Consider the following 15,316-nt stretch of genomic DNA (forward strand, 5'->3'; position numbering starts at 1 on the left):
ATTGCTTCAGTGTAACTGATACGTGTCCTAAGGAAACCAAAACAACAAAGGGTGTGTGGTGGTGTACCTGGCTTCCTGGAAAACCCTGAGAGGAGATGAAACGAGTTCAAATCAAACTATTGTCAGTGACCTGAATGAGGTTTTGCATGTATTTGATTATGTGAATACTCACAGGTTTCCCATCCAGGCCCAGAGGACCCTGTTGGAGGACAGATGGAGAGGAAATTACAAAAAGACAAAAGAGAGCAACAAAGATCTATTAAATCAACTGTTTTCCATTTATGGGAAAAAAGATGATTCACTTTCTTAAGATAGAAGTGTGAGGTTGATTCTACTTTCAAGTATCATGAACTAGAACCAAGAGACAAATAGCTCAGCTATCACTGCGACAGGTAAGGAAACAACCTACACAACCCAAATAAAGCCACCACTCTGCTTTTTTACTCTTCAGTTTCCGTACTTATCATACAAACAAGATATAATGTGTTGAATTGTACGCTTATTCTAAAGTCTTATCTCTATACATTTTAAGGAAACAATGCAAGTGATTGTCGGTCAGGAAAGTGCAAGAGAAACATTTCAAGGGAGGACAGTAAAAAGAGAGAGAAAACAACTGTAAATATTGGATGAAAAAGTAGGAAAATATAGTAAATCCTGCCCCATTTAACTGTGTGCGTGTTTGAGTGTAAAACTGAGAGTGAAATAACAAGATGTTTCCAGGTGGTTTGTAATTACTCAGAGATTTAAAATGTGTGGTGTCCACCATGTTGGGTCCAGCTGTAATAATCTTACACACAATCCCACATCTACAGCGTCTCCGCTTGTGGCGATGAGATAATCCAGCAGGCAGTTAAGTACTTTGAATGTCCCCATCCAACCTCACCCACTTTGTTTACCTCTATAAAAAGCAGTCAGTGAACCTCGTCTGCCAAGCAACACTCAGCTCAAAACCTTTAGATCACTGGATCAAACTTTCCTAAAACACTTAAATGTCATGTATATGCAAGGCTAATGTTGACTTCCTCCTTAATAGCCGCACTCAAAGTTGAGCTAACAGTTTTCTCAGGGTCCCCTGAGTCGTTGCTGCACAAACACTCACACGCTGGAAACCATCTCTCTCTCCTGCGTGGATTCCATAAATTGGTCTTTTCTCCTCATCTCCCTGGTTTAGTGGCCCCGTGGGGGCCTTTGGGGCTCTGTCTTGTATGGTGAAAACCTACCACAGCGTTGTCCCTGCCTGCTGTCATGGATGGTCAGAGGAGCTGCTCACCATCACTTCTTGTGATCGCATGTCTCCGGTGTTGTAAAGTGACGGCTATGAAAGAGGGTTTTCAGAAGGACAGCAAAACCCTTTTGAGGGTCTGGTTGTGGTTCTGATATAAATCAGTAGTGGGCGGGACCAATTGGATGGCAATCATTTCACTGTGACTCTCTAGTACAGAGGATTGTGAAGAGTGAGAATGTAATGCTGGACCCTACATTCAGTTGTAATGTCACCACTCATGCATCCTTAATGCTGTGTTCGTCATGTGTGTGTGTGTATATAAACATTGATATCTCTACATCTGGCAGCATTTATCCTTCAGGACTCGTCAGACGCGGTGAGGTCACGGTGAGGTCATGGGCTGCCTCAGTCTGAACCTGATTCATGGATGCTAACGAGCCACACAGTGGCCTGTAAATAGAAGCTACTACAGCAGTGTGTTTGTGTTTTTCTCATTGCTAGAATCCTGTATTTAATATCTGAAAGTTGACAGTCATTTAGATCTATATTGTGGACTGTAACCTTACTACCACAGGTTTCCAATATAAGGAAGAAAATCGGACCCAGAATGAGCTATTTGGAGCAATAATTAAACCATTAATCGGAATTTCTCTTTTTTTTCTAAAACTGATTTTATATATATTTATATTATATATATATTATTTTGCTTAAATGAGCAACAGAGGTCAGAAGGTTTTTATGAATGAGATCAAGGACACTAGGGAATTTGGCTTTTTAGACATTTTCTGTGCTTTTCAATCTCTACAGTGGCTTCGTGACACTGGAGACTGCATGGCAGGACAAATGTGCAGTACACAGTACACAGAGGTAAAAAGAGCTGGAATTAAAGTTAAAGTACTGAGACATACAAAATAATGTTAACGAAAAGGGAAGAAATGGGTTTAAGACTTAAACCTAAAGTAAATGAGGTTGGTAACAAAGATTTCTTTTCCTAAATGTGTTCATAAATGTACTCTGTGTATTTCTAGCCTACGTCGCCATCTTGTCCTGCTGCGTCACTCATTACATAAAAAAGAAAAGGTTTTCAGACAGCCATTTGATGGCTTTTCTGTAGAATAACTTTACCTGCAGGGGAGCGTGTGTCTGGGTCTGTGTTTGTGTGTCTTAATCCTAATGAAACAAGGCGAAGGGGGTCTCCGCTGTCTTTATTGAGCTCCCAATGGGGCAGACTGGTAATTATCCAGCACGGTGTAATTGCTGAGGATGCCGCGTGAAAACTTGGTGTCTGCACATCGGAGCAGACGTCTCCGCTGTAAACACACATGGTAATGTGTCGCACACACATTAGACCCAATGAGCCTAATTAGGAGGCATCAGAAGTAAGGACGTGGTTAGTGTGAGAGAACCTTCCCACTCCGTTTGCTCTGCTCTCCTCCTTTGATACCATTATCCTTTCCTCTCTCTGGTGTTTCTTTTCCTTCTCTGTTAACTTTCATGTTGTCGCAGTCATTTCAGGGCTGACGTCCTTTTGTGATTCATGACAATCGTGGTTGCATCCAGAACCAAAAAAGCCAATTTGAAGAATACCGAGTGCTGAGCGATTGAATGGCGGCCGTGGCCTGTTCCTGCTGAGAGGAGGCCGCTGTCTGTCACAGACTGGCACGCTGGTGTAAACACGCCAGACATTCAAATGAGAATCAACTGCCGTGTGTTTACCCCTCTGCACTGTTCTGGCAGCCTGCTCGACTCCAACTGTTTGACAGAAGGACGGCTCTCAAACCCATGATTTATGAGGAAGAAGTGACACGGGTTGCACGAGGTGAAAAAACATACATCGGCACGCACAAACACACACACGCACTTGTGCCGCTATGCCTGAGATACACACGGGCCGCATGTCATTAACACTGTTTATTACATCTACGAGGCTTCAATGGAGGTGGACGGCTGCATGAATTAGGCGGATGAACCTAACAACTGTGAGACATGTGTCTGCCGCCTGAATGAGGGGAAGCACATGCACACTCACACGCAGGCCAACATGTATGTGCATATGCACATAGCTCATATGACAATTGATCCGTGTTGGAAGACGTATTCAGATCCTTTACTCAAGTATAAGCAGTGATCCTACAGTACCAACTTTCCGGTTATGCTAGTTAAATCAGTAAACTGCTAAATGGCCCTGTGGTGGTGGGGTGTGATTAGCTCAGCTGCAGGGGGGGAGAGCTGGGAGGAGGGGTGCAGGGAACGGTGCCGGCAGGTAATAAGCGCAGCTGGGAGGCATTTAACTGATTGTCTCCCTGTGCTTAAGAACAGTGAGCAGGTCTGGAGAGAGACGCTGAACCCGGCACACAGAGCTCGGAACGCAGGAGCGAGCGCGGGTGGAGCGAGAGCGACGACGTGCAACCCAAAAGAAATAACAAAATAACAAAATAAGGAAATAAAGAAATATTGAACTGAGCTGCCTGGTGTCCGCGTGTCACTCCCTCGGGATCTCTGCTACAGTGGCACCCAACTAAGGAATGGAACCCGGCGATCACCACGCGGAGGGGATGGCGCAGCCGGCGGTCACGCTCGGGCGGATGCTGGGCGAGATCGCCGCAATGCAGCGTGAGCAGGCCGAGTCTAACCGGCACTTTCTGGGGGCGCTCCAAGCCCAGACGGATCGGCAGACCCGGGTGTTAGAGCAGTTGGTGGCCCGGCCAATCGCGGCAGCACCGCCGACGGGTCCCCCGGCGTACGCGGGGGTGGTGCTGCACAAGATGACGCCGGCGGACGAGGTGCAGTCGTACTTGGAGATGTTCGAGGCGATGGCGGGGGCGTGCGGGTGGCCGGCGGACGATTGGGCGATCCGCCTGCTGCCACTGCTGACCGGGGAGGCGCAGACGGCAGCCCTGGGTCTGCCACCCGGGGCGAGGCATGACTACGCCGGGGTGAAGAAGGCCATCATGGACCGGCTGGGGCTCTCCCCCGAGGACCACAGGAGGCGTTTCCGGGAAGCGAGGCTGGGGCCGGAGGACCGTCCATTCGCCTTCGCTCAGCGGCTACGAGACGCGGCCAACAGGTGGCTGCAGCCGGGGGGCGCGGGCGGAGCACCGGCGGTGGTGGAGAAAGTGGTGGTGGAGCAGTTTCTGCAAGGGCTGCCGCCGCGGACCTCGTCGTGGGTCCAGTACCACCGCCCGGCGACGTTGGAGGCCGCGGTCACCCTGGCGGAGGACCACCTGGCGGTTCACCCCGGCGGACGGGGCGACGGCGGACGCCCGCCCGCGTCACCGCAACCAGTCCCCACGCCGCGAAGGAGGACCCAGCAGCCGGCCGCGGCGTGGCCCCTGCCGACGCCGCGATCACCAGCTCGTACCAGGGGGGCCGACCATGCGGAACCGACCGGGGCCGACACTCTTCCCGACCCGCCGAGAGCGCCTCAACCGCCAGGGCAGGAGTGTTGGAGGTGCGGGCAGCCCGGGCACTACCGGCGGGAGTGCCCACTGATGGAGGTGGGCCAGACGGTGAGGGTTGCCGGACCTCCAACACCCTCCCCCGGTCCGGGAGCGACGTACTGCGTTCCGGTAAGGATCCAGGGGGGTACATACCAGGCGATGGTGGATTCGGGCTGCACGCAGTCCATGATCCACCAGAGGCTGGTTCGACCCGGGGCATTGGTGGAGGCATCGCGGGTGTGTATTAAGTGTGTGCATGGGGATGTTCACGACTACCCAGTGGTACCGGTAGAGATTAGGTTTGGGGGTAAAAAGCATAAGATAAAGGTTGCGGTTAGCTCCCGCCTTACGCACCCCCTAATCTTGGGGACGGACTGGGCAGGGTTTCATAAGCTAGCGGGGCAGTGTGCGGGGGTGCGATCACGATCAGCAGGGACATGCGGGATGTGTGCGGTGCTCAGTGGTGACGCGAGGTTGTCCGACACTGCAGACAGGGACGGGGAACCGACGGAGCCTCCCACGGAGACTCCGCGGGCTCCCGAATTACGCTCCATGGAAGATTTTCCACTGGAACAGTCTCGTGATGATACTCTACGCTCTGCCTTCGACCAGGTGATACGTATTGATGGTCACATGGTGCGCCCTGACACCGCATTATCATACCCGCACTTTTCATTGATCAGGGACAGGTTATACAGAGTGAGTCGTGACACTCGAACAGGTCAGGAGAACACCCAGTTGGTAATACCAAAAAGCCGTCGGGAAATAATTTTCCAGGCGGCTCACTATAACCCGATGGCGGGCCACATGGGTAGTGACAAAACTATGGACCGGATAACGGCCCGATTTTACTGGCCAGGCATTTGGGCGGATGTGCGCCGATGGTGCGCGTCCTGCCCGCAATGTCAGCTAGTGAACCAGCCGGCCATTCCGAGAGCGCCGCTGCGACCGCTCCCGTTAATGGAGGTGCCGTTCGAGCGCTTAGGTATGGACCTTATCGGGCCGTTTCACCGTAGTGCACGGGGATATCGCTTTGTGCTAGTTCTGGTGGATTACGCAACACGATATCCCGAGGCAGTGCCATTGCGCAACATCTCCGCGAGGAGTGTTGCGCAGGCGCTGTTTCAGGTCATCTCCCGCGTTGGAATCCCGAAAGAGATTCTGACGGACCAGGGCACCTCGTTCATGTCACGTACACTGCGGGAACTTTACGAATTACTGGGAGTTAAGTCTATTCGGACCAGCGTCTATCACCCCCAGACCGACGGGCTGGTGGAGCGGCTGAATAAAACCTTAAAATCCATGATTCGTAAGTTCATTCACGATGATGAACGTCATTGGGATAAATGGCTTGATCCTCTGTTGTTTGCAGTACGGGAGGTGCCTCAGGCCTCCACGGGATTTTCTCCCTTTGAGCTGCTGTTTGGCAGGAAACCACGGGGGGTGCTCGACCTGCTTAAGGAACACTGGGAGGAGGGTCCGAGCCCCGGTAAGAACGAGATTCAATACGTCCTGGACCTGCGAGCCAAACTCCACACACTGGGTGAGTTGTCACGTGAGAATTTGCTCCAGGCCCAGGAGCGTCAACAACGGCTGTACAACAGAGGAGCAAAGCTGAGACAATTTACACCGGGAGAAAAAGTTCTTGTATTGCTTCCTTCCTCCAGCTCAAAACTCCTCGCCAGGTGGCAAGGGCCCTTCGAGGTCACACGGCGGGTGGGGGACGTCGACTATGAGGTGGTGCGATCTGACAGGGGCGGAGCTACGCAGATCTACCACCTCAACCTCCTCAAACAGTGGAGGGAGGCGGAGTCTGTTTCGCTGGTGTCCGCAGTAGCTGAGAGAGAGGAGCTGGGGCCCGAGGTTTCTAAGTCCACCGATCCGACCCGGCTCCACTTCGATGCCCATCTCTCTGCGGCCCAGAAAACGGACTTAGCCCGGTTGCAAAGTCAGTTTAATGATGTGTTCTCTCTCCTGCCAGGTCGCACGGACCTCATAGCGCACCACATTGAGACGTCCCCGGGCGTGACCGTGCGAACACGGCCCTACAGGTTACCTGAACACAAGAGAAAAGTGGTTCAGCGGGAATTAGCGGCAATGCTGGAGATGGGGGTAATAGAGGAGTCCAACAGCGCCTGGTGCAGCCCCATCGTCTTGGTCGCTAAGAAGGATGGGTCTGTGCGGTTCTGTGTGGACTATCGCAGGGTGAATGACGTGTCACGTTTCGATGCCTACCCGATGCCCCGGGTCGACGAACTCCTGGACCGATTGGGCACCGCACGTTTTTTTACGACACTGGATTTAACCAAGGGCTACTGGCAGATTCCCTTGTCACCAGAGTCCAAGGAAAAGACGGCTTTCTCCACTCCGTTTGGGTTATACCAATTCGCCATGCTTCCCTTTGGGTTGTTCGGGGCCCCGGCCACCTTCCAACGCCTCATGGACCGGGTGCTTCGCCCGCATGCTGCATATGCTGCCGCCTACCTGGATGATGTGATCATACACAGCACCACCTGGGCGGAGCATGTGCGGCAGGTGGGCGCGGTGCTGGAATCCCTGAGGCAGGCCGGGCTCACCGCCAACCCAGGGAAGTGTGCAGTTGGGCGGAGGGAGGTACGGTATCTGGGGTACCACTTGGGGGGCGGGCAGGTGCGCCCTCAGGTAGACAAGACCGCGGCTATTGCGGCCTGCCCGCGTCCCAAGACAAAAAAAGAGGTGAGGCAGTTTCTGGGGCTGGCCGGGTACTACAGGAGGTTCATCCCGGGCTTTGCGGAGCTGACCAGCCCCTTGACTGACCTGACCCGGAAAGGTGCCCCAGATCCGGTCCAGTGGACCGAGCGGTGCCAATGGGCGGTTGAGGGGATAAAACAGGCTCTCTGCGGGGAACCTCTCCTCCACACACCTGACTTTTCTCTCCCTTTTGTCTTGCAGACTGATGCGTCGAGCAGAGGGCTGGGGGCCGTTTTGTCCCAGCAGGTGCAGGGGGTCGACCGCCCAGTCCTCTACATCAGCCGGAAGTTATCGGAGAGAGAGGCCAGGTACAGCACCGTGGAAAAGGAGTGCCTGGCCATCCGGTGGGCGGTCGACTCCCTGCGGTACTACCTCCTGGGACGCTCATTCACCCTCTGCTCGGATCACGCCCCGCTGCAGTGGCTCCACCGCATGAAGGATACCAACGCCCGGATCACTCGGTGGTATCTAGCTTTACAGCCTTTTAACTTCAAGGTGATCCATAGGCCCGGGACGCAGATGGTCGTGGCCGACTTCCTCTCCCGCCCTCCGGAGAAGGAGGAGGGGGGGGAGTTGGTTCGGCCGGACGGCTCCCCGGCCTAAGTCGGGCGGTGGGGGTATGTGGTGGTGGGGTGTGATTAGCTCAGCTGCAGGGGGGGAGAGCTGGGAGGAGGGGTGCAGGGAACGGTGCCGGCAGGTAATAAGCGCAGCTGGGAGGCATTTAACTGATTGTCTCCCTGTGCTTAAGAACAGTGAGCAGGTCTGGAGAGAGACGCTGAACCCGGCACACAGAGCTCGGAACGCAGGAGCGAGCGCGGGTGGAGCGAGAGCGACGGCGTGCAACCCAAAAGAAATAACAAAATAACAAATTAAGGAAATAAAGAAATATTGAACTGAGCTGCCTGGTGTCCGCGTGTCACTCCCTCGGGATCTCTGCTACAGGCCCGTTTAAAAAATACATGATACCACTGGTTTGCAATTATTGATATATCGGTGTGCGTGTGCATCATTTTAATGATGCAGTCTGTGAAGGTGGGGTAGAAGTAGCTCAATAGCTTTATATACTGCTATATAGCAGCGATTAATTAAATAATAAATGCATTATAAAATAGCCAGACAAAAGAAAATACTCAAGTAAAGGACCTACAAACGTAAATGCACTTACTTTACTGTTGGAATACTTGTTAACGAGGACATAGAATAGAATTCAGACCCCAGCTTTCTGCTGAAGGTTCAGAGCTTGAATTGTGTTGTATTGTGTTGAGACATAATGTCAACGCAAGAGCGATAGCTAGGAAAAAGTGATGGAAAGCGATCAACAATGGAAAAATAAAGAAAGCTTTTCCGGCCGTTTGTTGCTGGTGTGATGCCATGCGTTGTTTCCCTGTAACTTCATACAGCTTCTTCAGTCATCATACCAACATCTAGGCATTCTAACAGAAGGCTTCCTCCTATTCAAGCACTTCAGATTGATTTCATTACAGTGACTAGAATCAGAAGCACTACCCACATTATACACCTCACATGACATAATCCCATCAAGCAGTTGTTTGAAAGTTTAAAAAAAACAAAACACGTACCACATCTTTGGTATTTCTGATGGAGACACAAGCACACAGAGCAACAAGCAGACCAACACACATGTGCACACGCTTCTCAATGCACTGGGCCCACCTGTGTGTAATTAGCAGCAGGCATTTCCCGTCAGGAGGGCCGAGCAGTGCCAGGGAGACTGGGAATCTGTCTCGGAGCGAGCCCCGCGGGGAATCAATTCCCCCCGAAAATTCCCAGTAAGACAACGACGCAACCAACAACACGCCGTGGAACACAACACCCGGGTGGTGGTGGTGGTGGCGGCAACCGGTCATGGGGTCGGGTTGGGGTGGAGGCTGCTAATGTTTCATGTGACCTTTGCACCATGCAGACTTCTGGTCCTGAGGAGCCCAGACTTCTAGCTCCTGAATCTGGAGGAGGTTTCTGTATCAGATGATGAGAATTTGACGTCGGGTCGCCATGATGTCACGAGTCCAAGAGGCCACAAGAGGCCACAAGAGGCCGCTGTATCGCCGGGCAACACAATGACTGCATGTGTAACACCACAGCGTCTTATTGAATGTTTATTGTTTTAAGCTGATTGCAGCTTTATGCAGCACTATTGTCCCCTTAAGGACATGATTTTGGTCAAACAAACACTTTTTTTACTTCTTCGTTGGTGTGGTTTACATATTTTCATGTTTGGTCATTGTCACAACTGTGCTATATGTGTTTCTAGTTAGTAGTTTGAGATGTCTAAAATAAGAGACTGTCTATGTGTCTGTTTTTGCTGAAATAAATCTGTTTTGAGTTTGAATACAACTGACTTGGAGTCGCTTTCAGTCATGGGGCAGGATGCATCATAAGTGAGGAGTAGGGGATGAAGGACCATGAAGAGGTGAGGAAACGGGTAACAATTAGAGTAAATTCTAGAATTCTTTAAAAAGGTGCAGAGACAAAGGAATGAGAAAGTTTAAATGAAGCTGCAGGAAAATGTGTAATAAATCCAGAGGAGAAAAAAGAGGAAAAAGAGATATGATTGGGTGAATTGAAGAGTGACAGCATGAATAACAAATCAAATTTACCGGGTATCCATCCCGTCCAGCCTTGCCCTGGTGAGGTTAGAGATTAAAGCATGAAGCATCGAGGTGGAAATAGAAATCAACAGCTGTAGGTGTAAGTACACTAATCGAGGGCACAAACCTGGTATAATTTACCCCAAAATATTAAAAGTACAGAGGATCATGGATCAGTTTTTACTGGTTCGCACAAAGACTTTGCTGCAATTATTAAAGATTGAGTGCACGCTTAACTTTGCAGTGCAGTATGTCCCCAGTGCTCCCCTAAACATCTCCTTTTGTTACTTTGAGGATTAACTAGAGACATTACTCTACCTTCTCTTCGCATTATGTGCTAGAGTTTAGATTTTGGATGGGTCCAGCAAAAAATAATGAATCGTTTCCTGCACCTTTAGTGTTAAACAGCAGCACAGACAATGTTCTCTCAATGTATATCGTGAGCTCATATGCATATCTGTCTGGTGCCACATGTGACTAGAAACAGAATAGGGTGACTTTCCCCAAGCAGTTAACAACATTTCCTCTTAAAATGAAGAAATGTCAAACCCGAAGGCAGCAGCACAGTCTGCTTGGTCCAAGTCTTTATGCACGTGTTTGTTTTCATCTGCTTTGAGCAGTCAGCAAGAGTTTGAAGACGTCGCTGCTAATAAGTCACCTCCCACACACACATGCACACACCCATTACCCCCCCGGGGGTCCATTTGTCTTCTGTTGACACGCTGCATGGAGGCACATGTGTGTGTAAGTCTGTGACAGTTTGCATGGACATCAATATTTATGTGACTGTAACGGCTCGACGTTGAGTTACCCATTAGTTGATTTCAATACTACCTGAGATGAAATTGTACTTACAGGCAGTCCTGAAACACACAAAGAAAAATCAGGCATTAGAAACAAATGATCTACATCCGACACATGAAACCCAGTGTGTGAGAGTTATGGCGACCGTCGGTTTGTACAGCAATCAATTCCTCGGAAAAGTGGTGAACAACAAAACAACTGCAAAGGGCAGTGTGGTTTGGTCATTAACCGCCTAAATATGGAGCAGAATAAGCTCATTAGAGCTGCTGCCAGGGGAGTTTGCGGTGAGCCCGTTATGATGAACAGACATCTGAATAATGGGCCGTGTTTTGCATTAGGACATGAAGTCATGTCAAGAAGAGATGTGGGCTTACCAGATGGAGGACAAACACGCAGTGAAAAGGGGGTGCTGGCAGAGTGTGCGTCCCTTTAAAGTATTTAAAAAAAAGATGTCCGCGACATTTCTCTGGTCTTTTAGATCTGATTGAAATCCTCTGAGGCTAAACAGAGAAATGTACGTTCTGCTTTTCTTACTTAGCCAAACAAAAACAATAGGAATGATCAGAAGACTCCATTCGTTCTTAGTGGTCTTAATGGAATACTCTTATTACAAACACAACGCCGAGGGCACTAATAAACCATCCAAAGAAATATTCTACATCAGTGACTGGTTCATATTTATCCGATCCAAATGAAAAACAAATCATGATGCTGATCCATTAATTGTTTACACAATTACAGCCCATGGCATGATTTGGAGCTATGGCAGCCCTGCAGTCCTGGTACAGCAGCTCATCAGCATGGATGCACCACTAAACATCTACATAAACTCACAGAGATGGAAAACAGACCTCCTCCGGGGGAAAGTGGGCTATTTATGGTGTTTTGTTACTGGTTAAACGTATAAAAAGTCGTGCTAACGTGACCAGAATATATGTGAGCCTTGAAGTTTCGCTGATTAATTCAAGGGAAAGAGATTTTTGAGGGGATAAAAGTGGTAGAAACAGGGATAACAAATGAAGGTGGTTGGGGTGAGAGGTGAAATGGAGAGAGGTGTTGAGGTTTATGAGGCTTGAACACCAAGTCAATCAAACGTAGCTGCGTCTAGACGCCGGCACAAGGACCCCATGGGCCAGACGGTTAGGTCAACAAATGCACACGGGAGCCCAAGTGAGACCGGCCATTTAACCAATCAGAATTTCAGAGTGTTGTGAGCCTGAGTTGCAGAGACAGAAAGAGAAAGTGAATGAGAGAGAGAGAGAGAGAGAGAGAGAGAGAGAGAGAGAGAGAGAGAGAGAGAGAGAGAGAGAGAAGGTGTAAACAGAAAATAAATCAAGTTAAAGAGCAAGAATAAAATAGTGAGGTTTGATGCAAGAGACAATGCAGCAGATGCTTAACTGCTCTGTCTGCACTCTTTGTTGTTTTCGAGGGGTTTGTTTTCCTTCATTTTTCCCAACTTTCATTTGTTATTCCCAGAGGACGGGAAAAGCCTCTCCAGGTCTTGTAAAAAGTTGTTCCAGAGTCATGGGCTTGAGGATGGCGCAACAGCTCGGTGCTACGCCTGCACAATAAAAACCGACCGGACGCCAGAAGCAAACAACCAGAGACATTGCGTAAATAGAAACACACATTCCCATGCGGACCATCCCGCAATAGAGGGCCAATCAGAGTCCCATTTTGGGTGAAACCTCAACGGTGTGCCTTCCCGTGATGGTTATCCTCCAAAATAACAACCTGAGGCCGTGGCATTTCATTTTGAGACCCCTAGATTTTGAAATTGCACCAATTTCCCACCAGGCTTTTAGAGTGTGAGATCTGCCGGATCCCAACAGGATCTTAAATAAAAGTGTATTGATTCATTCAAAATATACTCAAGTGCTTTAAAAGAGTGAGTCAGAGCATTGGTGCTCTAGTAGAGCAATAAAAGCAACATGTGATCGTCCCTTAACATAATGACAGGAACAGGAACAGCTCCCATCCACTAAATATCCACAACGATGAATCACGACCAGACAGGAAGTGTGCGACTTGAGGAACATCCGCTTCATCCGTCCCAGCAGTCTTTCCTTCAGCACTGGTCTGGCTCCTCGGTGAGTGTCTCGCAGTCGGGGAGGGGAGGCGAAGCGACGGAGCGGTGGCGGGTGATGTTGGCGAGGTGGAGAATCTCGATGGGGCCGCGCCACTGCAGCTGCTACCGCTCAGCGAGAACGACTGACATCTGGGCAACGTTAGTGCAACCACATGTCCGAGGTTAACGACATGTCGGCGCAAATGGGCAGCGACAGGGACAAGGGCCCTCAAGCCCATCGGCCCCTCGGCCTGACTCGCTGCTTTAAAAGCACCCGTCGAACTCATCCTGCCGCCATGGGACAAGTGAGCAAGGAAGGAGACAAAGTCTCCCAGGAAGACAGAGAAAATGAGACAAACAAAGCCAGTCACACTTACCAGTTTCCCCTCTTCTTCCCATCCTTCCCCGCTTCCCCGGAGGCCCTGTGAAAATAAACACACAGTAAATCCACCAAATCAGCACCGCGCGGATCAGTAGAGAACAAGCGAGCATCGCTCGCTGTTCCACTGCTGGGGGTCATGTGATGCCTGGCATTAACTGTGTGAGCTGTTTAAGTGACGGATGGAAAGATTCAGACGCCAGCAACAAGAACCAGTCGACCTACAAAGACCCCCCTGTCACTCTCAGAACCAAACGTAGGGTTTTATGATCCTTCAGGCGGATCCAAGACGGATTCAACTCCCGGCTGAACGTTGGCTTCATCAGACTCATTCCACAACGCCTTTGACCGTGCAGCGATGCCGCTGATAACATCTGCTGTTGATGGAGACGTCTGGTGAGGTTGTGAAAAAGAGCAGAAAGCCTGTAGTGAAAGCAGGAGATGATGTGGCCTGTGAACTCATGCTCCTGCAGGACAGTGAATCATTTCTACAGCGTCACGTCTCTGCGTCGGTGGCTGTCTGGTCGTTTAACACAAGATTGGTTTTAAGATGTGGTGCAAATGAACAAAGAACAACAACAAACAGCAGCGGTATGTCTGCTCAGGCTCAGAAACACGTGTAACTGCAACACGGCAGGCCACCTTCTCCACATGTTGAAGCTGTGCATGTTGCTGCTGTGAGAGGGAAACTTTGGAGGGTCGTATTGAATTGTTTGTATTGCTTGTCCATATTTAAAGCTTTTATTTGTCATTTCCTTTATATTTAAGACCATTCAGCAGGGATTATCAGACATTATGATAGTTAACGTCATTTTGGACGTCCCCTGCCAGAATTGAGCAGCCTGCTTTGTCACAGAGGAATGACGATGGTTCCATGCTTTCATATTGCAGGTGCCACCATAATCACATAAAATGCAAATGTAGTATGAGAGCTCAAGATGTAAAATGACAGAAATCAAACATTCTTCTCTGAAACCCTCCTATAAGTATAGCACCTTACTTCCTCTCTTTCCTTCCATGTGTCCATGTTCCCAGGTTCTTCCAACGCATCACAAAAGAAACTGTGCCAGTTACTGTTAGTGAAGCAAAATAGCTGTGGCAGGAAACATGTTGTCCTCATGTCATTATAGGAGTAGTTATTGGGTTGTAGTGGCCTAATCGCTTCCTGACTCTGCCAAGCCTTTCAAGGAGAGCTCAATCATGCTTCTCCACCTCTCTCCACCATCCACCGCTCCCTCTTTTATCCGCCTTCACCTCCTCGATGCAGCAGCGGTCAATTACTGTACTTGGAATTCAAGTTTGCAAGAAAAAGCATTAAAAAGAAAAGAGTTACTGCTGCCTGTGTCGAGTTGATTGGCCCAGACCACAATGTACCACCGAACCAGATTTTCACTTAAGTACCGTTTCTGTGTGTGTGTGTGTGTGTGTGTGTTTTGGTCTGATTCAGTTTGCCATTTGTTGCAGCTGCCGGACTTTGTTGCCAACGAGAAGAAACCGTTGCATAAATGTAACAACAGAGAATGAGTTCAGCTGTGCACTTACTGACTCTCTTTAAAATGTATGTTCAAACAATTTTAATCATTTAACACCTCTACACCTCCAAACTTCAGACGCTAACTAGCCTACACGCACACACGCACACACACACGCACACACACACACACACACACGCACACACACACACACACACTCTGCCATCCGCAGCATTCATGTTAATAGTCTCCATATCCAGTGGGCTCTACTTCCTAACATTCAGCCCCCGCAGCCATAAACGGGGGGCGGCTCCAAGCTGTTCAACTGGGGACCCGGAGCTGCTGCAGAGAGGGCCGGAGCATTTCTCCGTGACTGGTGACAGAGGAGAGATACTGCAGTTAAAAATGTCAGGAGGGTCAAGGACGAAAAGTGGTGGAGACAACGAGAAAAAAAGATGAAAGGAGTCAGCGAGAACGGACGGAAGGCTTCACAGCCCCTAAAGATCAGTGTACAACATGGCTGTCGGCCATTTAAGTGCCTCCTCAAGCAGGGATATGCATTATAAGATATGGGTCATGGTGGGGGGGG

General features: G+C 49.7%; 1 protein-coding gene across 1 annotated transcript in view; it reads right to left on the bottom strand.

Annotated features, from left to right (window-relative positions):
* LOC119211535 (collagen alpha-1(XXIII) chain) overlaps positions 1 to 15,316 on the bottom strand; it is a 96,392-nt gene that overhangs the window by 18,056 nt on the left and 63,020 nt on the right. Inside the window, exons 3-7 of the mRNA XM_062560812.1 lie at positions 13,250 to 13,298; positions 12,884 to 12,887; positions 10,014 to 10,040; positions 173 to 199; positions 68 to 85 (exon numbers count right to left, since the gene is read on the bottom strand). Coding sequence (XP_062416796.1) covers positions 68 to 85; positions 173 to 199; positions 10,014 to 10,040; positions 12,884 to 12,887; positions 13,250 to 13,298 — 125 coding nt within the window. The remainder of the gene's footprint in view (positions 1 to 67; positions 86 to 172; positions 200 to 10,013; positions 10,041 to 12,883; positions 12,888 to 13,249; positions 13,299 to 15,316) is intronic.

Source organism: Pungitius pungitius, chromosome 2 (genome assembly GCF_949316345.1).
Source record: "Pungitius pungitius chromosome 2, fPunPun2.1, whole genome shotgun sequence".
In the NCBI taxonomy this organism is placed as follows: domain Eukaryota; kingdom Metazoa; phylum Chordata; class Actinopteri; order Perciformes; family Gasterosteidae; genus Pungitius; species Pungitius pungitius.